This window comes from Cetorhinus maximus, chromosome 9 (assembly GCF_964194155.1).
Source record: "Cetorhinus maximus chromosome 9, sCetMax3.hap1.1, whole genome shotgun sequence".
Lineage (NCBI taxonomy): Eukaryota > Metazoa > Chordata > Chondrichthyes > Lamniformes > Cetorhinidae > Cetorhinus > Cetorhinus maximus.
In genome coordinates this window covers 66285465-66308399 of record NC_135887.1, presented here as the reverse complement: position 1 = coordinate 66308399, position 22935 = coordinate 66285465, and the positions used below count along the sequence as shown (strand labels likewise).

At 39.2% G+C, this 22935-nt stretch overlaps 1 protein-coding gene across 1 annotated transcript in view; it reads right to left on the bottom strand.

Annotated features, from left to right (window-relative positions):
* Window positions 1–22935, bottom strand: part of LOC144685061 (mucin-5B-like) — a 287277-nt gene that overhangs the window by 111797 nt on the left and 152545 nt on the right. Inside the window, exons 34-36 of the mRNA XM_078549595.1 lie at window positions 13857–13986; window positions 4556–4839; window positions 1351–1480 (exon numbers count right to left, since the gene is read on the bottom strand). Coding sequence (XP_078405721.1) covers window positions 1351–1480; window positions 4556–4839; window positions 13857–13986 — 544 coding nt within the window. The remainder of the gene's footprint in view (window positions 1–1350; window positions 1481–4555; window positions 4840–13856; window positions 13987–22935) is intronic.

The window sequence follows — 22935 nt, the reverse complement described above, 5'->3', positions numbered from 1 at the left end:
CAGATTTTTAATAACTGAAACACTTACCGGGTGATAATATTTGTCCATTAGCTGTACAGGAGCATGTTGTTGTTTCTGTAGTGGTGGGAGTTACTGTTACTGTTGTTGTAGTTTCCAGTGTAGTGGTGGGCACTGTGGTGGTTTCACATTTTCCCGTGAACTTCAAAATTTCACAACTCTTAGTACATAGAGTGAAATTACAGAGGCCGGATTTACCTGCAGAACTTACTATAGCCTGCCCTGGAAGACAAAAGTCAGGAAAAGATTTCAGGCATCTCCTTCCATTCATCACTCTGATATTACGTAAAGCAACAAATATAAATATATAGCCGACAGAGCCTCATATTTTGACATTTAAGTGCTAAGACCAACGCTGAATGTTCAGAATGACAGAAGATTCCACCTCAAGGTTATAGTCATTGACGTCCAAAATATAACTGCCAATATTAGAAGCTAAATCTTTCATGAACTCCAATTGCAGGTCTAACTCTCTTCTATCGAGAATGTTAAATGATTCTGCAATTGTTTGTGTTTGGTTTACAAATGTGGACTGAACAATGTTGATACACGTTAAATGGGTTTGTAAAGAGCTAACTGGGGGATGTAGAGAGAGTCTGTTTGAGCAAAACACAAAAGTGAGCAAAACAGAGAAATTTGGGGACAGAGTGAAACTTGTGCCAACCGTACAACCAATATTATGTCTCTGCCTGAATGAACAATCATTTGAACATATTCAGTGCAGCACAAAACACTGTTAACTGATTGGCTAAATGAAGCAGTCAAAAGTGCTGAGCATTAGAAAGTTGCACAATTTGTACGGACTTTCCGAACAGGCGATACTTTAGCTGGAAATGCCGAAGGGTGGTACGAGCATTACTGCTTGGACATAGCTCGGCGTCTCTCCATTGACACAATGTTGATTTTCGAAATCCAGTGGGACACAGGGCAACAAGTGGAGCACAGCAACCTGTGTGGAAACATTTAGTATCTTTAACCATTGGCATGTGAATGTGAATGTGAAATCTGGAATAATTATTTCAAAAGTGCAGAGCATGAAGATGTCCATTTCTCCAAGAGCTGATTCTCTTGGTTGAAAACTTATGGAGATTTCAGATCTCAATTCGAAATGGACAGACGTCAAATTTCAATACAAATAATCCTGGGAACAGATGCCTAATTATTCACGAGAACTTCCACTTTGTGTCCCAGAATGTGAAGGAGAGGTCGGGAACTTCAAACCAACAAACTGTGTCAATTATTGCATACAATCGTGAAAGATTATAGACATGATTGACAGTTTTCTCTTATGGCAAATGATTGTGTCAGATATTTAATAACTGATACACTTACCGGGCGACAATATTTGTCCATTGTCTGTACAGGAGCATGTTGTTGTTTCTGTAGTGGTGGGAGTTACTGTTACTGTTGTAGTTTCGGGTGTAGTGGTGGGCGCAGTAGTGGTTTCACATTTTCCCGTGTACTTCAAAAGTTCACAACTCTTAGTACATAGAGTGAAATTACAGAGGCCGGATTTACCTGCAGAACTCACTGTAGCCTGCCCTGGAAGTCAAAGTTCAACAAAATGTTTCGAACATCTCATGGCAATTCTTCACTCAGATTTTATATTATTCAACATGTAAATATATAGCGGACACCGTCCCATGATTGCCCATTAACAGCTAAGAACAAGGCTCTATGGTTCCAGTGAAAGAAGATTACACATCAAAGTATTCGCTTGGGCTATTCCAAATATAATTTCCAAAATTTGGAACTCTATTTTTCACCAACTCATGTTGCATTCAGAACACTGATATTTGTATAATGTTGGTAAATCGGTGCATTGGTGTTTGTCTTTGGTTTACGTATTTAGACAGAACAAAGGTCAAATGTGATAAAAAAACATTTATCCTCTTGTCCAGACAGTACTGAGATCTTGAACAAGCAGTATTCCTTTTGGTTGTGCCCCCAAACATTTCCTCACCGGTCAATCTTCAAATCTCTCCGCTAATGGTATGAGGCACCCCTGAAGTTGTACCACTAAACTCTGGACTCACAATCAAAACGACAAGAACAACAATACTATACATTTCAAAATCTGACTTGAAAGGGAGAAATGTCAAAGCAATATGGAAGTGAAGGTGAGCAGCTCGTGTGGAAGCATTCAGTGTCTTTAACCATTGGTGTGTGAATGTGAATGTGAAATCTGGAATCATTGTTTCAGATGTGCAGAGCATGAAGAAGTACATTTCTCCAAGGGCTGCTTCTCTCATTTTCAAACTTATGGAGACGACAAATCACTTTTCGAATTGGACAGCGACTACTTTCTTTACGAAACATTCTCGGAACAGATACCTAATGATTCACAAGAACATCCACCTTGTGAACAAGAACGTGAAGGAGAGAACTGGAACTTCACGTCAATAAGCTGTGTCAATTATTGCAGACAATCGTGAAAGATAATTGACATGATTTTCAGGCTTCTTGTGTGACGAGTGAATGTGACAGATTTTTAATAACTGATACACTTACCGGGTGATAATATTTGTCCATTAGCTGTACAGGAGCATGTTGTTGTTTCTGTAGTGGTGGGAGTTACTGTTACTGTTGTTGTAGTTTCGAATGTAGTGGTGGGCACTGTGGTGGTTTCACATTTTCCCGTGTACTTCAAAATTTCACAACTCTTAGTACATAGAGTGAAATTACAGAGGCCGGATTTTCCTGCAGAACTCACTGTAGCCTGCCCTGGAAGACAAAAGTCAGGAAAAGGTTTCAGGCATCTCCTTCCATTTATCACTCTGATATTACGTAAAGCAACAAAAATAAATATATAGCCGAGACAGCCTCATATTTTGACATTTAAGAGCTAAGACCAACACGGAAGGTTTAGAATGAAAGAAGATTCCACCTCAAGGTTATAGTCATGGACGTGCAAAATATAACTGCCAATATTAGAAGCTAAATATTTCATGAGCTCCAATTGCAGGTCTAACTCTCTTCATTCGAGAATGTTAAATGATTCTGCTATTGTTTGTGTTTGGTTTACAAATGTGGACTGAACAATGTTGATACACGTTAAATGGGTTTGTAAAGAGCTAATTGGGGGCTGTAGAGAGAGTCTGATTGAGCAAAACACAAAAGTGAGCAAAACAGAGAAATTTGGGAACAGAGTGAAACTTGTGCCAACCGTACAACCAATATTATGTCTCTGCCTGAATGAACAATCATTTGGACATATTCAGTGCAGCACAAAACACTGTTAACTGATTGACTAAATGAAGCAGTCAAAAGTGCTGAGCATTAGAAAGTTGCACAATTTGTACGGACATTCCGAACAGGCGATACTTTAGCTGGAAATGCCGAAGGGTAGTACGAGCATTACTGCTTGGACATAGCTCGGCGTCTCTCCATTGACACAATGTTGATTATCGAAATCCAGTGGGACACAGGGCAACAAGTGGAGCACAGCAACCTGTGTGGAAACATTTAGTATCTTTAACTATTGGCGTGTGAATGTGAATGTGAAATCTGGAATCATTGCTTCAGATGTGCAGAGCATGAAGATGTCCATTTCTCCAAGGGCTGATTCTCTCGGATGAAAAGTTATGGAGATTTCAAATCACAATTCGAAATGGACAGACGACAATTTCAATACAAATAATTCTTGGGAACAGATGCCTAAATATTCACAAGAACTTCCACTTTGTGTCCAAGAATGTGATGGAGTGGTCTGGAACTTCAAACCAACAAACTGTGTCAATTATTACATACAATCGTGAATGATTATACACATGATTGACAGTTTTCTCTTATGGCAAATGATTGTGTCAGATATTTAATAACTGATACACTTACCGGGTGATAATATTTGTCCATTGTCTGTACAGGAGCATGTTGTTGTTTCTGTAGTGGTGGGAGTTACTGTTACTGTTGTAGTTTCGGGTGTAGTGGTGGGCGCAGTAGTGGTTTCACATTTTCCCGTGTACTTCAAAAGTTCACAACTCTTAGTACATAGAGTGAAATTACAGAGGCCGGATTTACCTGCAGAACTCACTGTAGCCTGCCCTGGAAGTCAAAGTTCAACAAAATGTTTCGAACATCTCATGGCAATTCTTCACTCAGATTTTATATTATTCAACATGTAAATATATAGCGGACACCGTCCCATGATTGCCCATTAACAGCTAAGAACAAGGCTCTATGGTTCCAATGAAAGAAGATTACACATCAAAGTATTCGCTTGGGCTATTCCAAATATAATTTCCAAAATTTGGAACTCTATTTTTCATCAGCTCATGTTGCATTCAGAATACTGATATTTGTATAATGTTGGTAAATCGGCGCATTGGTGTTTGTCTTTGGTTTACGTATTTAGACAGAACTAAGCTCAAATGGGATAAAACACATTTATTTTCTCGTCCAGACAGTACTGAGATCTAGAACATGCAGTATTCCTTTTGGTTGTGCCCCCAAACATTTCCGCACCATTCAATCTTCTAATCTCTCCGCTGATGGTATGAGGCACCCCTGAAGTTGTACCACTAAACTCTGGACTCACATTCAAAACGACAAGAACAACAATACTATACATTTCAAGATCTGACTTGAAAGGGAGAAATGTCAAAGCAATATGGAAGTGAAGGTGAGCAGCTCGTGTGGAAACATTCAGTGTCTTTAACCATTGGTGTGTGAATGTGAATGTGAAATCTGGAATCATTGTTTCAGATGTGTAGAGCATGAAGAAGTACATTTCTCCAAGGGCTGCTTCTCTCATTTGCAAACCTATAGAGACGACAAATCGCTTTTCGAAATGGACAGTGACAACATTCATTACGAAACATTCTGGGAACAGATAACTAATGATTCACAAGAACATCAACCTTGTGAACAAGAATGTGAAGGGGAGAACTGGAACTTCACGTTAATAAGCTGTGTCAATTATTGCAGACAATCGTGAAAGATAATTGACATCATTTTCAGGCTTCTTGTGTGACGAGTGAATGTGACAGATTTTTAATAACTGATACACTTACCGGGTGATAATATTCGTCCATTAGCTGTACAGGAGCATGTTGTTGTTTCTGTAGTGGTGGGAGTTACTGTTACTGTTGTTGTAGATTTGAGTGTACTGCTGGGCACTGTGGTGGTTTCACATTTTCCCGTGAACTTCAAAATTTCACAACTCTTAGTACATAGAGTGAAATTACAGAGGCCGGATTTACCTGCAGAACTTACTATAGCCTGCCCTGGAAGACAAAAGTCAGGAACAGGTTTCAGGCATCTCCTTCCATTCATCACTCTGATATTACGTAAAGCAACAAATATAAATATATAGCCGACGGAGCCTCATATTTTGACATTTAAGAGCTAAGACCAACGCTGAATGTTTACAATGAAAGAAGATTTCACCTCAAGGTTATAGTCATGGACGTGCAAAATATATCTGCCAATATTAGAAGCTAAATATTTCATGAACTCCGATTGCAGGTCTAACTCTCTTCTATCGAGAATGTTAAATGATTCTGCTATTGTTTGTGTTTGGTTTACAAATGTGGACTGAACAATGTTGATACACGTTAAATGAGTTTGTAACAAGCTAATTAGGGGCTGTAGAGAGAGTCTGTTTGAGCAAAACACAAAGTGAGCAAAACAGAGAAATTTGGGGACAGAGTGAAACTTGTGCCAACCGTACAACCAATATTACGTCTCTGCCTGAATGAACAATCATTTGGACATATTCAGTGGAGCACAAAACACTGTTAACTGATTGACTAAATGAAGCAGTCAAAAGTGCTGAGCATTAGAAAGTTGCACAATTTGTACGGACATTCCGAACAGGCGATACTTTAGCTGGAAATGCCGAAGGGTAGTACGAGCATTACTGCTTGGACATAGCTCGGCGTCTCTCCATTGACACAATGTTGATTATCGAAATCCAGTGGGACACAGGGCAACAAGTGGAGCACAGCAACCTGTGTGGAAACATTTAGTATCTTTAACCATTGGCGTGTGAATGTGAATGTGAAATCTGGAATAATTATTTCAAAAGTGCAGAGCATGAAGATGTCCATTTCTCCAAGAGCTGATTCTCTTGGTTGAAAACTTATGGAGATTTCAGACCTCAATTCGAAATGGACAGACGACAAATTTCAATACAAATAATCCTGGGAACAGATGCCTAATTATTCACGAGAACTTCCACTTTGTTTCCCAGAATGTGAAGGAGAGGTCGGGAAGTTCAAACCAACAAACTGTGTCAATTATTGCATACAATCGTGAAAGATTATAGACATGATTGACAGTTTTCTCTTATGGCAAATGATTGTGTCAGATATTTAATAACTGATACACTTACCGGGTGACAATATTTGTCCATTGTCTGTACAGGAGCATGTTGTTGTTTCTGTAGTGGTGGGAGTTACTGTTACTGTTGTAGTTTCGGGTGTAGTGGTGGGCGCAGTAGTGGTTTCACATTTTCCCGTGTACTTCAAAAGTTCACAACTCTTAGTACATAGAGTGAAATTACAGAGGCCGGATTTACCTGCAGAACTCACTGTAGCCTGCCCTGGAAGTCAAAGTTCAACAAAATGTTTCGAACATCTCATGGCAATTCTTCACTCAGATTTTATATTATTCAACATGTAAATATATAGCGGACACCGTCCCATGATTGCCCATTAACAGCTAAGAACAAGGCTCTATGGTTCCAGTGAAAGAAGATTACACATCAAAGTATTCGCTTGGGCTATTCCAAATATAATTTCCAAAATTTGGAACTCTATTTTTCACCAACTCATGTTGCATTCAGAACACTGATATTTGTATAATGTTGGTAAATCGGTGCATTGGTGTTTGTCTTTGGTTTACGTATTTAGACAGAACAAAGGTCAAATGTGATAAAAAAACATTTATCCTCTTGTCCAGACAGTACTGAGATCTTGAACAAGCAGTATTCCTTTTGGTTGTGCCCCCAAACATTTCCTCACCGGTCAATCTTCAAATCTCTCCGCTAATGGTATGAGGCACCCCTGAAGTTGTACCACTAAACTCTGGACTCACAATCAAAACGACAAGAACAACAATACTATACATTTCAAAATCTGACTTGAAAGGGAGAAATGTCAAAGCAATATGGAAGTGAAGGTGAGCAGCTCGTGTGGAAGCATTCAGTGTCTTTAACCATTGGTGTGTGAATGTGAATGTGAAATCTGGAATCATTGTTTCAGATGTGCAGAGCATGAAGAAGTACATTTCTCCAAGGGCTGCTTCTCTCATTTTCAAACTTATGGAGACGACAAATCACTTTTCGAATTGGACAGCGACTACTTTCTTTACGAAACATTCTCGGAACAGATACCTAATGATTCACAAGAACATCCACCTTGTGAACAAGAACGTGAAGGAGAGAACTGGAACTTCACGTCAATAAGCTGTGTCAATTATTGCAGACAATCGTGAAAGATAATTGACATGATTTTCAGGCTTCTTGTGTGACGAGTGAATGTGACAGATTTTTAATAACTGATACACTTACCGGGTGATAATATTTGTCCATTAGCTGTACAGGAGCATGTTGTTGTTTCTGTAGTGGTGGGAGTTACTGTTACTGTTGTTGTAGTTTCGAATGTAGTGGTGGGCACTGTGGTGGTTTCACATTTTCCCGTGTACTTCAAAATTTCACAACTCTTAGTACATAGAGTGAAATTACAGAGGCCGGATTTTCCTGCAGAACTCACTGTAGCCTGCCCTGGAAGACAAAAGTCAGGAAAAGGTTTCAGGCATCTCCTTCCATTTATCACTCTGATATTACGTAAAGCAACAAAAATAAATATATAGCCGAGACAGCCTCATATTTTGACATTTAAGAGCTAAGACCAACACGGAAGGTTTAGAATGAAAGAAGATTCCACCTCAAGGTTATAGTCATGGACGTGCAAAATATAACTGCCAATATTAGAAGCTAAATATTTCATGAGCTCCAATTGCAGGTCTAACTCTCTTCATTCGAGAATGTTAAATGATTCTGCTATTGTTTGTGTTTGGTTTACAAATGTGGACTGAACAATGTTGATACACGTTAAATGGGTTTGTAAAGAGCTAATTGGGGGCTGTAGAGAGAGTCTGATTGAGCAAAACACAAAAGTGAGCAAAACAGAGAAATTTGGGAACAGAGTGAAACTTGTGCCAACCGTACAACCAATATTACGTCTCTGCCTGAATGAACAATCATTTGGACATATTCAGTGCAGCACAAAACACTGTTAACTGATTGACGAAATGAAGCAGTCAAAAGTGCTGAGCATTAGAAAGTTGCCCAATTTGTACGGACTTTCCGAACAGGCGATACTTTAGCTGGAAAAGCCGAAGGGTAGTACGAGCATTACTGCTTGGACATAGCTCGGCGTCTCTCCATTGACACAATGTTGATTTTCGAAATCCAGTGGGACACAGGGCAACAAGTGGAGCACAGCAACCTGTGTGGAAACATTTAGTATCTTTAACTATTGGCGTGTGAATGTGAATGTGAAATCTGGAATCATTGCTTCAGATGTGCAGAGCATGAAGATGTCCATTTCTCCAAGGGCTGATTCTCTTGGATGAAAAGTTATGGAGATTTCAAATCACAATTCGAAATGGACAGACGACAATTTCAATACAAATAATTCTTGGGAACAGATGCCTAATTATTCACAAGAACTTCCACTTTGTGTCCAAGAATGTGAAGGAGTGGTCTGGAACTTCAAACCAACAAACTGTGTCAATTATTACATACAATCGTGAATGATTATACACATGATTGACAGTTTTCTCTTATGGCAAATGATTGTGTCAGATATTTAATAACTGATACACTTACCGGGTGATAATATTTGTCCATTGTCTGTACAGGAGCATGTTGTTGTTTCTGTAGTGGTGGGAGTTACTGTTACTGTTGTAGTTTCGGGTGTAGTGGTGGGCGCAGTAGTGGTTTCACATTTTCCCGTGTACTTCAAAAGTTCACAACTCTTAGTACATAGAGTGAAATTACAGAGGCCGGATTTACCTGCAGAACTCACTGTAGCCTGCCCTGGAAGTCAAAGTTCAACAAAATGTTTCGAACATCTCATGGCAATTCTTCACTCAGATTTTATATTATTCAACATGTAAATATATAGCGGACACCGTCCCATGATTGCCCATTAACAGCTAAGAACAAGGCTCTATGGTTCCAGTGAAAGAAGATTACACATCAAAGTATTCGCTTGGGCTATTCCAAATATAATTTCCAAAATTTGGAACTCTATTTTTCACCAACTCATGTTGCATTCAGAACACTGATATTTGTATAATGTTGGTAAATCGGTGCATTGGTGTTTGTCTTTGGTTTACGTATTTAGACAGAACTAAGCTCAAATGGGATAAAACACATTTATTTTCTTGTCCAGACAGTACTGAGATCTAGAACATGCAGTATTCCTTTTGGTTGTGCCCCCAAACATTTCCGCACCATTCAATCTTCTAATCTCTCCGCTGATGGTATGAGGCACCCCTGAAGTTGTACCACTAAACTCTGGACTCACATTCAAAACGACAAGAACAACAATACTATACATTTCAAGATCTGACTTGAAAGGGAGAAATGTCAAAGCAATATGGAAGTGAAGGTGAGCAGCTCGTGTGGAAACATTCAGTGTCTTTAACCATTGGTGTGTGAATGTGAATGTGAAATCTGGAATCATTGTTTCAGATGTGTAGAGCATGAAGAAGTACATTTCTCCAAGGGCTGCTTCTCTCATTTGCAAACCTATAGAGACGACAAATCGCTTTTCGAAATGGACAGTGACAACATTCATTACGAAACATTCTGGGAACAGATAACTAATGATTCACAAGAACATCAACCTTGTGAACAAGAATGTGAAGGGGAGAACTGGAACTTCACGTTAATAAGCTGTGTCAATTATTGCAGACAATCGTGAAAGATAATTGACATCATTTTCAGGCTTCTTGTGTGACGAGTGAATGTGACAGATTTTTAATAACTGATACACTTACCGGGTGATAATATTCGTCCATTAGCTGTACAGGAGCATGTTGTTGTTTCTGTAGTGGTGGGAGTTACTGTTACTGTTGTTGTAGATTTGAGTGTACTGCTGGGCACTGTGGTGGTTTCACATTTTCCCGTGAACTTCAAAATTTCACAACTCTTAGTACATAGAGTGAAATTACAGAGGCCGGATTTACCTGCAGAACTTACTATAGCCTGCCCTGGAAGACAAAAGTCAGGAACAGGTTTCAGGCATCTCCTTCCATTCATCACACTGATATTACGTAAAGCAACAAATATAAATATATAGCCGACGGAGCCTCATATTTTGACATTTAAGAGCTAAGACCAACGCTGAATGTTTACAATGAAAGAAGATTTCACCTCAAGGTTATAGTCATGGACGTGCAAAATATATCTGCCAATATTAGAAGCTAAATATTTCATGAACTCCGATTGCAGGTCTAACTCTCTTCTATCGAGAATGTTAAATGATTCTGCTATTGTTTGTGTTTGGTTTACAAATGTGGACTGAACAATGTTGATACACGTTAAATGAGTTTGTAACAAGCTAATTAGGGGCTGTAGAGAGAGTCTGTTTGAGCAAAACACAAAGTGAGCAAAACAGAGAAATTTGGGGACAGAGTGAAACTTGTGCCAACCGTACAACCAATATTACGTCTCTGCCTGAATGAACAATCATTTGGACATATTCAGTGGAGCACAAAACACTGTTAACTGATTGACTAAATGAAGCAGTCAAAAGTGCTGAGCATTAGAAAGTTGCACAATTTGTACGGACATTCCGAACAGGCGATACTTTAGCTGGAAATGCCGAAGGGTAGTACGAGCATTACTGCTTGGACATAGCTCGGCGTCTCTCCATTGACACAATGTTGATTATCGAAATCCAGTGGGACACAGGGCAACAAGTGGAGCACAGCAACCTGTGTGGAAACATTTAGTATCTTTAACCATTGGCGTGTGAATGTGAATGTGAAATCTGGAATAATTATTTCAAAAGTGCAGAGCATGAAGATGTCCATTTCTCCAAGAGCTGATTCTCTTGGTTGAAAACTTATGGAGATTTCAGACCTCAATTCGAAATGGACAGACGACAAATTTCAATACAAATAATCCTGGGAACAGATGCCTAATTATTCACGAGAACTTCCACTTTGTTTCCCAGAATGTGAAGGAGAGGTCGGGAAGTTCAAACCAACAAACTGTGTCAATTATTGCATACAATCGTGAAAGATTATAGACATGATTGACAGTTTTCTCTTATGGCAAATGATTGTGTCAGATATTTAATAACTGATACACTTACCGGGTGACAATATTTGTCCATTGTCTGTACAGGAGCATGTTGTTGTTTCTGTAGTGGTGGGAGTTACTGTTACTGTTGTAGTTTCGGGTGTAGTGGTGGGCGCAGTAGTGGTTTCACATTTTCCCGTGTACTTCAAAAGTTCACAACTCTTAGTACATAGAGTGAAATTACAGAGGCCGGATTTACCTGCAGAACTCACTGTAGCCTGCCCTGGAAGTCAAAGTTCAACAAAATGTTTCGAACATCTCATGGCAATTCTTCACTCAGATTTTATATTATTCAACATGTAAATATATAGCGGACACCGTCCCATGATTGCCCATTAACAGCTAAGAACAAGGCTCTATGGTTCCAGTGAAAGAAGATTACACATCAAAGTATTCGCTTGGGCTATTCCAAATATAATTTCCAAAATTTGGAACTCTATTTTTCACCAACTCATGTTGCATTCAGAACACTGATATTTGTATAATGTTGGTAAATCGGTGCATTGGTGTTTGTCTTTGGTTTACGTATTTAGACAGAACAAAGGTCAAATGTGATAAAAAAACATTTATCCTCTTGTCCAGACAGTACTGAGATCTTGAACAAGCAGTATTCCTTTTGGTTGTGCCCCCAGACATTTCCTCACCGGTCAATCTTCAAATCTCTCCGCTAATGGTATGAGGCACCCCTGAAGTTGTACCACTAAACTCTGGACTCACAATCAAAACGACAAGAACAACAATACTATACATTTCAAAATCTGACTTGAAAGGGAGAAATGTCAAAGCAATATGGAAGTGAAGGTGAGCAGCTCGTGTGGAAGCATTCAGTGTCTTTAACCATTGGTGTGTGAATGTGAATGTGAAATCTGGAATCATTGTTTCAGATGTGCAGAGCATGAAGAAGTACATTTCTCCAAGGGCTGCTTCTCTCATTTTCAAACTTATGGAGACGACAAATCACTTTTCGAATTGGACAGCGACTACTTTCTTTACGAAACATTCTCGGAACAGATACCTAATGATTCACAAGAACATCCACCTTGTGAACAAGAACGTGAAGGAGAGAACTGGAACTTCACGTCAATAAGCTGTGTCAATTATTGCAGACAATCGTGAAAGATAATTGACATGATTTTCAGGCTTCTTGTGTGACGAGTGAATGTGACAGATTTTTAATAACTGATACACTTACCGGGTGATAATATTTGTCCATTAGCTGTACAGGAGCATGTTGTTGTTTCTGTAGTGGTGGGAGTTACTGTTACTGTTGTTGTAGTTTCGAATGTAGTGGTGGGCACTGTGGTGGTTTCACATTTTCCCGTGTACTTCAAAATTTCACAACTCTTAGTACATAGAGTGAAATTACAGAGGCCGGATTTTCCTGCAGAACTCACTGTAGCCTGCCCTGGAAGACAAAAGTCAGGAAAAGGTTTCAGGCATCTCCTTCCATTTATCACTCTGATATTACGTAAAGCAACAAAAATAAATATATAGCCGAGACAGCCTCATATTTTGACATTTAAGAGCTAAGACCAACACGGAAGGTTTAGAATGAAAGAAGATTCCACCTCAAGGTTATAGTCATGGACGTGCAAAATATAACTGCCAATATTAGAAGCTAAATATTTCATGAGCTCCAATTGCAGGTCTAACTCTCTTCATTCGAGAATGTTAAATGATTCTGCTATTGTTTGTGTTTGGTTTACAAATGTGGACTGAACAATGTTGATACACGTTAAATGGGTTTGTAAAGAGCTAATTGGGGGCTGTAGAGAGAGTCTGATTGAGCAAAACACAAAAGTGAGCAAAACAGAGAAATTTGGGAACAGAGTGAAACTTGTGCCAACCGTACAACCAATATTATGTCTCTGCCTGAATGAACAATCATTTGGACATATTCAGTGCAGCACAAAACACTGTTAACTGATTGACGAAATGAAGCAGTCAAAAGTGCTGAGCATTAGAAAGTTGCCCAATTTGTACGGACTTTCCGAACAGGCGATACTTTAGCTGGAAAAGCCGAAGGGTAGTACGAGCATTACTGCTTGGACATAGCTCGGCGTCTCTCCATTGACACAATGTTGATTTTCGAAATCCAGTGGGACACAGGGCAACAAGTGGAGCACAGCAACCTGTGTGGAAACATTTAGTATCTTTAACTATTGGCGTGTGAATGTGAATGTGAAATCTGGAATCATTGCTTCAGATGTGCAGAGCATGAAGATGTCCATTTCTCCAAGGGCTGATTCTCTCGGATGAAAAGTTATGGAGATTTCAAATCACAATTCGAAATGGACAGACGACAATTTCAATACAAATAATTCTTGGGAACAGATGCCTAATTATTCACAAGAACTTCCACTTTGTGTCCAAGAATGTGAAGGAGTGGTCTGGAACTTCAAACCAACAAACTGTGTCAATTATTACATACAATCGTGAATGATTATACACATGATTGACAGTTTTCTCTTATGGCAAATGATTGTGTCAGATATTTAATAACTGATACACTTACCGGGTGATAATATTTGTCCATTGTCTGTACAGGAGCATGTTGTTGTTTCTGTAGTGGTGGGAGTTACTGTTACTGTTGTAGTTTCGGGTGTAGTGGTGGGCGCAGTAGTGGTTTCACATTTTCCCGTGTACTTCAAAAGTTCACAACTCTTAGTACATAGAGTGAAATTACAGAGGCCGGATTTACCTGCAGAACTCACTGTAGCCTGCCCTGGAAGTCAAAGTTCAACAAAATGTTTCGAACATCTCATGGCAATTCTTCACTCAGATTTTATATTATTCAACATGTAAATATATAGCGGACACCGTCCCATGATTGCCCATTAACAGCTAAGAACAAGGCTCTATGGTTCCAATGAAAGAAGATTACACATCAAAGTATTCGCTTGGGCTATTCCAAATATAATTTCCAAAATTTGGAACTCTATTTTTCATCAGCTCATGTTGCATTCAGAATACTGATATTTGTATAATGTTGGTAAATCGGCGCATTGGTGTTTGTCTTTGGTTTACGTATTTAGACAGAACTAAGCTCAAATGGGATAAAACACATTTATTTTCTTGTCCAGACAGTACTGAGATCTAGAACATGCAGTATTCCTTTTGGTTGTGCCCCCAAACATTTCCGCACCATTCAATCTTCTAATCTCTCCGCTGATGGTATGAGGCACCCCTGAAGTTGTACCACTAAACTCTGGACTCACATTCAAAACGACAAGAACAACAATACTATACATTTCAAGATCTGACTTGAAAGGGAGAAATGTCAAAGCAATATGGAAGTGAAGGTGAGCAGCTTGTGTGGAAACATTCAGTGTCTTTAACCATTGGTGTGTGAATGTGAATGTGAAATCTGGAATCATTGTTTCAGATGTGTAGAGCATGAAGAAGTACATTTCTCCAAGGGCTGCTTCTCTCATTTGCAAACCTATAGAGACGACAAATCGCTTTTCGAAATGGACAGTGACAACATTCATTACGAAACATTCTGGGAACAGATAACTAATGATTCACAAGAACATCAACCTTGTGAACAAGAATGTGAAGGGGAGAACTGGAACTTCACGTTAATAAGCTGTGTCAATTATTGCAGACAATCGTGAAAGATAATTGACATCATTTTCAGGCTTCTTGTGTGACGAGTGAATGTGACAGATTTTTAATAACTGATACACTTACCGGGTGATAATATTCGTCCATTAGCTGTACAGGAGCATGTTGTTGTTTCTGTAGTGGTGGGAGTTACTGTTACTGTTGTTGTAGATTTGAGTGTACTGCTGGGCACTGTGGTGGTTTCACATTTTCCCGTGAACTTCAAAATTTCACAACTCTTAGTACATAGAGTGAAATTACAGAGGCCGGATTTACCTGCAGAACTTACTATAGCCTGCCCTGGAAGACAAAAGTCAGGAACAGGTTTCAGGCATCTCCTTCCATTCATCACTCTGATATTACGTAAAGCAACAAATATAAATATATAGCCGACGGAGCCTCATATTTTGACATTTAAGAGCTAAGACCAACGCTGAATGTTTACAATGAAAGAAGATTTCACCTCAAGGTTATAGTCATGGACGTGCAAAATATATCTGCCAATATTAGAAGCTAAATATTTCATGAACTCCGATTGCAGGTCTAACTCTCTTCTATCGAGAATGTTAAATGATTCTGCTATTGTTTGTGTTTGGTTTACAAATGTGGACTGAACAATGTTGATACACGTTAAATGAGTTTGTAACAAGCTAATTAGGGGCTGTAGAGAGAGTCTGTTTGAGCAAAACACAAAGTGAGCAAAACAGAGAAATTTGGGGACAGAGTGAAACTTGTGCCAACCGTACAACCAATATTACGTCTCTGCCTGAATGAACAATCATTTGGACATATTCAGTGCAGCACAAAACACTGTTAACTGATTGACTAAATGAAGCAGTCAAAAGTGCTGAGCATTAGAAAGTTGCACAATTTGTACGGACATTCCGAACAGGCGATACTTTAGCTGGAAATGCCGAAGGGTAGTACGAGCATTACTGCTTGGACATAGCTCGGCGTCTCTCCATTGACACAATGTTGATTATCGAAATCCAGTGGGACACAGGGCAACAAGTGGAGCACAGCAACCTGTGTGGAAACATTTAGTATCTTTAACCATTGGCGTGTGAATGTGAATGTGAAATCTGGAATAATTATTTCAAAAGTGCAGAGCATGAAGATGTCCATTTCTCCAAGAGCTGATTCTCTTGGTTGAAAACTTATGGAGATTTCAGACCTCAATTCGAAATGGACAGACGACAAATTTCAATACAAATAATCCTGGGAACAGATGCCTAATTATTCACGAGAACTTCCACTTTGTTTCCCAGAATGTGAAGGAGAGGTCGGGAAGTTCAAACCAACAAACTGTGTCAATTATTGCATACAATCGTGAAAGATTATAGACATGATTGACAGTTTTCTCTTATGGCAAATGATTGTGTCAGATATTTAATAACTGATACACTTACCGGGTGACAATATTTGTCCATTGTCTGTACAGGAGCATGTTGTTGTTTCTGTAGTGGTGGGAGTTACTGTTACTGTTGTAGTTTCGGGTGTAGTGGTGGGCGCAGTAGTGGTTTCACATTTTCCCGTGTACTTCAAAAGTTCACAACTCTTAGTACATAGAGTGAAATTACAGAGGCCGGATTTACCTGCAGAACTCACTGTAGCCTGCCCTGGAAGTCAAAGTTCAACAAAATGTTTCGAACATCTCATGGCAATTCTTCACTCAGATTTTATATTATTCAACATGTAAATATATAGCGGACACCGTCCCATGATTGCCCATTAACAGCTAAGAACAAGGCTCTATGGTTCCAGTGAAAGAAGATTACACATCAAAGTATTCGCTTGGGCTATTCCAAATATAATTTCCAAAATTTGGAACTCTATTTTTCACCAACTCATGTTGCATTCAGAACACTGATATTTGTATAATGTTGGTAAATCGGTGCATTGGTGTTTGTCTTTGGTTTACGTATTTAGACAGAACAAAGGTCAAATGTGATAAAAAAACATTTATCCTCTTGTCCAGACAGTACTGAGATCTTGAACAAGCAGTATTCCTTTTGGTTGTGCCCCCAAACATTTCCTCACCGGTCAATCTTCAAATCTCTCCGCTAATGGTATGAGGCACCCCTGAAGTTGTACCACTAAACTCTGGACTCACAATCAAAACGACAAGAACAACAATACTATACATTTCAAAATCTGACTTGAAAGGGAGAAATGTCAAAGCAATATGGAAGTGAAGGTGAGCAGCTCGTGTGGAAGCATTCAGTGTCTTTAACCATTGGTGTGTGAATGTGAATGTGAAATCTGGAATCATTGTTTCAGATGTGCAGAGCATGAAGAAGTACATTTCTCCAAGGGCTGCTTCTCTCATTTTCAAACTTATGGAGACGACAAATCACTTTTCGAATTGGACAGCGACTACTTTCTTTACGAAACATTCTCGGAACAGATACCTAATGATTCACAAGAACATCCACCTTGTGAACAAGAACGTGAAGGAGAGAACTGGAACTTCACGTCAATAAGCTGTGTCAATTATTGCAGACAATCGTGAAAGATAATTGACATGATTTTCAGGCTTCTTGTGTGACGAGTGAATGTGACAGATTTTTAATAACTGATACACTTACCGGGTGATAATATTTGTCCATTAGCTGTACAGGAGCATGTTGTTGTTTCTGTAGTGGTGGGAGTTACTGTTACTGTTGTTGTAGTTTCGAATGTAGTGGTGGGCACTGTGGTGGTTTCACATTTTCCCGTGTACTTCAAAATTTCACAACTCTTAGTACATAGAGTGAAATTACAGAGGCCGGATTTTCCTGCAGAACTCACTGTAGACTGCCCTGGAAGACAAAAGTCAGGAAAAGGTTTCAGGCATCTCCTTCCATTTATCACTCTGATATTACGTAAAGCAACAAAAATAAATATATAGCCGAGACAGCCTCATATTTTGACATTTAAGAGCTAAGACCAACACGGAAGGTTTAGAATGAAAGAAGATTCCACCTCAAGGTTATAGTCATGGACGTGCAAAATATAACTGCCAATATTAGAAGCTAAATATTTCATGAGCTCCAATTGCAGGTCTAACTCTCTTCTTTCGAGAATGTTAAATGATTCTGCTATTGTTTGTGTTTGGTTTACAAATGTGGACTGAACAATGTTGATACACGTTAAATGGGTTTGTAAAGAGCTAATTGGGGGCTGTAGAGAGAGTCTGATTGAGCAAAACACAAAAGTGAGCAAAACAGAGAAATTTGGGAACAGAGTGAAACTTGTGCCAACCGTACAACCAATATTACGTCTCTGCCTGAATGAACAATCATTTGGACATATTCAGTGCAGCACAAAACACTGTTAACTGATTGACGAAATGAAGCAGTCAAAAGTGCTGAGCATTAGAAAGTTGCCCAATTTGTACGGACTTTCCGAACAGGCGATACTTTAGCTGGAAAAGCCGAAGGGTAGTACGAGCATTACTGCTTGGACATAGCTCGGCGTCTCTCCATTGACACAATGTTGATTTTCGAAATCCAGTGGGACACAGGGCAACAAGTGGAGCACAGCAACCTGTGTGGAAACATTTAGTATCTTTAACTATTGGCGTGTGAATGTGAATGTGAAATCTGGAATCATTGCTTCAGATGTGCAGAGCATGAAGATGTCCATTTCTCCAAGGGCTGATTCTCTCGGATGAAAAGTTATGGAGATTTCAAATCACAATTCGAAATGGACAGACGACAATTTCAATACAAATAATTCTTGGGAACAGATGCCTAATTATTCACAAGAACTTCCACTTTGTGTCCAAGAATGTGAAGGAGTGGTCTGGAACTTCAAACCAACAAACTGTGTCAATTATTACATACAATCGTGAATGATTATACACATGATTGACAGTTTTCTCTTATGGCAAATGATTGTGTCAGATATTTAATAACTGATACACTTACCGGGTGATAATATTTGTCCATTGTCTGTACAGGAGCATGTTGTTGTTTCTGTAGTGGTGGGAGTTACTGTTACTGTTGTAGTTTCGGGTGTAGTGGTGGGCGCAGTAGTGGTTTCACATTTTCCCGTGTACTTCAAAAGTTCACAACTCTTAGTACATAGAGTGAAATTACAGAGGCCGGATTTACCTGCAGAACTCACTGTAGCCTGCCCTGGAAGTCAAAGTTCAACAAAATGTTTCGAACATCTCATGGCAATTCTTCACTCAGATTTTATATTATTCAACATGTAAATATATAGCGGACACCGTCCCATGATTGCCCATTAACAGCTAAGAACAAGGCTCTATGGTTCCAATGAAAGAAGATTACACATCAAAGTATTCGCTTGGGCTATTCCAAATATAATTTCCAAAATTTGGAACTCTATTTTTCATCAGCTCATGTTGCATTCAGAATACTGATATTTGTATAATGTTGGTAAATCGGCGCATTGGTGTTTGTCTTTGGTTTACGTATTTAGACAGAACTAAGCTCAAATGGGATAAAACACATTTATTTTCTTGTCCAGACAGTACTGAGATCTAGAACATGCAGTATTCCTTTTGGTTGTGCCCCCAAACATTTCCGCATCATTCAATCTTCTAATCTCTCCGCTGATGGTATGAGGCACCCCTGAAGTTGTACCACTAAACTCTGGACTCACATTCAAAACGACAAGAACAACAATACTATACATTTCAAGATCTGACTTGAAAGGGAGAAATGTCAAAGCAATATGGAAGTGAAGGTGAGCAGCTCGTGTGGAAACATTCAGTGTCTTTAACCATTGGTGTGTGAATGTGAATGTGAAATCTGGAATCATTGTTTCAGATGTGTAGAGCATGAAGAAGTACATTTCTCCAAGGGCTGCTTCTCTCATTTGCAAACCTATAGAGACGACAAATCGCTTTTCGAAATGGACAGTGACAACATTCATTACGAAACATTCTGGGAACAGATAACTAATGATTCACAAGAACATCAACCTTGTGAACAAGAATGTGAAGGGGAGAACTGGAACTTCACGTTAATAAGCTGTGTCAATTATTGCAGACAATCGTGAAAGATAATTGACATCATTTTCAGGCTTCTTGTGTGACGAGTGAATGTGACAGATTTTTAATAACTGATACACTTACCGGGTGATAATATTCGTCCATTAGCTGTACAGGAGCATGTTGTTGTTTCTGTAGTGGTGGGAGTTACTGTTACTGTTGTTGTAGATTTGAGTGTACTGCTGGGCACTGTGGTGGTTTCACATTTTCCCGTGAACTTCAAAATTTCACAACTCTTAGTACATAGAGTGAAATTACAGAGGCCGGATTTACCTGCAGAACTTACTATAGCCTGCCCTGGAAGACAAAAGTCAGGAACAGGTTTCAGGCATCTCCTTCCATTCATCACTCTGATATTACGTAAAGCAACAAATATAAATATATAGCCGACGGAGCCTCATATTTTGACATTTAAGAGCTAAGACCAACGCTGAATGTTTACAATGAAAGAAGATTTCACCTCAAGGTTATAGTCATGGACGTGCAAAATATATCTGCCAATATTAGAAGCTAAATATTTCATGAACTCCGATTGCAGGTCTAACTCTCTTCTATCGAGAATGTTAAATGATTCTGCTATTGTTTGTGTTTGGTTTACAAATGTGGACTGAACAATGTTGATACACGTTAAATGAGTTTGTAACAAGCTAATTAGGGGCTGTAGAGAGAGTCTGTTTGAGCAAAACACAAAGTGAGCAAAACAGAGAAATTTGGGGACAGAGTGAAACTTGTGCCAACCGTACAACCAATATTACGTCTCTGCCTGAATGAACAATCATTTGGACATATTCAGTGGAGCACAAAACACTGTTAACTGATTGACTAAATGAAGCAGTCAAAAGTGCTGAGCATTAGAAAGTTGCACAATTTGTACGGACATTCCGAACAGGCGATACTTTAGCTGGAAATGCCGAAGGGTAGTACGAGCATTACTGCTTGGACATAGCTCGGCGTCTCTCCATTGACACAATGTTGATTATCGAAATCCAGTGGGACACAGGGCAACAAGTGGAGCACAGCAACCTGTGTGGAAACATTTAGTATCTTTAACCATTGGCGTGTGAATGTGAATGTGAAATCTGGAATAATTATTTCAAAAGTGCAGAGCATGAAGATGTCCATTTCTCCAAGAGCTGATTCTCTTGGTTGAAAACTTATGGAGATTTCAGACCTCAATTCGAAATGGACAGACGACAAATTTCAATACAAATAATCCTGGGAACAGATGCCTAATTATTCACGAGAACTTCCACTTTGTTTCCCAGAATGTGAAGGAGAGGTCGGGAAGTTCAAACCAACAAACTGTGTCAATTATTGCATACAATCGTGAAAGATTATAGACATGATTGACAGTTTTCTCTTATGGCAAATGATTGTGTCAGATATTTAATAACTGATACACTTACCGGGTGACAATATTTGTCCATTGTCTGTACAGGAGCATGTTGTTGTTTCTGTAGTGGTGGGAGTTACTGTTACTGTTGTAGTTTCGGGTGTAGTGGTGGGCGCAGTAGTGGTTTCACATTTTCCCGTGTACTTCAAAAGTTCACAACTCTTAGTACATAGAGTGAAATTACAGAGGCCGGATTTACCTGCAGAACTCACTGTAGCCTGCCCTGGAAGTCAAAGTTCAACAAAATGTTTCGAACATCTCATGGCAATTCTTCACTCAGATTTTATATTATTCAACATGTAAATATATAGCGGACACCGTCCCATGATTGCCCATTAACAGCTAAGAACAAGGCTCTATGGTTCCAGTGAAAGAAGATTACACATCAAAGTATTCGCTTGGGCTATTCCAAATATAATTTCCAAAATTTGGAACTCTATTTTTCACCAACTCATGTTGCATTCAGAACACTGATATTTGTATAATGTTGGTAAATCGGTGCTTTGGTGTTTGTCTTTGGTTTACGTATTTAGACAGAACAAAGGTCAAATGTGATAAAAAAACATTTATCCTCTTGTCCAGACAGTACTGAGATCTTGAACAAGCAGTATTCCTTTTGGTTGTGCCCCCAAACATTTCCTCACCGGTCAATCTTCAAATCTCTCCGCTAATGGTATGAGGCACCCCTGAAGTTGTACCACTAAACTCTGGACTCACAATCAAAACGACAAGAACAACAATACTATACATTTCAAAATCTGACTTGAAAGGGAGAAATGTCAAAGCAATATGGAAGTGAAGGTGAGCAGCTCGTGTGGAAGCATTCAGTGTCTTTAACCATTGGTGTGTGAATGTGAATGTGAAATCTGGAATCATTGTTTCAGATGTGCAGAGCATGAAGAAGTACATTTCTCCAAGGGCTGCTTCTCTCATTTTCAAACTTATGGAGACGACAAATCACTTTTCGAATTGGACAGCGACTACTTTCTTTACGAAACATTCTCGGAACAGATACCTAATGATTCACAAGAACATCCACCTTGTGAACAAGAACGTGAAGGAGAGAACTGGAACTTCACGTCAATAAGCTGTGTCAATTATTGCAGACAATCGTGAAAGATAATTGACATGATTTTCAGGCTTCTTGTGTGACGAGTGAATGTGACAGATTTTTAATAACTGATACACTTACCGGGTGATAATATTTGTCCATTAGCTGTACAGGAGCATGTTGTTGTTTCTGTAGTGGTGGGAGTTACTGTTACTGTTGTTGTAGTTTCGAATGTAGTGGTGGGCACTGTGGTGGTTTCACATTTTCCCGTGTACTTCAAAATTTCACAACTCTTAGTACATAGAGTGAAATTACAGAGGCCGGATTTTCCTGCAGAACTCACTGTAGCCTGCCCTGGAAGACAAAAGTCAGGAAAAGGTTTCAGGCATCTCCTTCCATTTATCACTCTGATATTACGTAAAGCAACAAAAATAAATCTATAGCCGAGACAGCCTCATATTTTGACATTTAAGAGCTAAGACCAACACGGAAGGTTTAGAATGAAAGAAGATTCCACCTCAAGGTTATAGTCATGGACG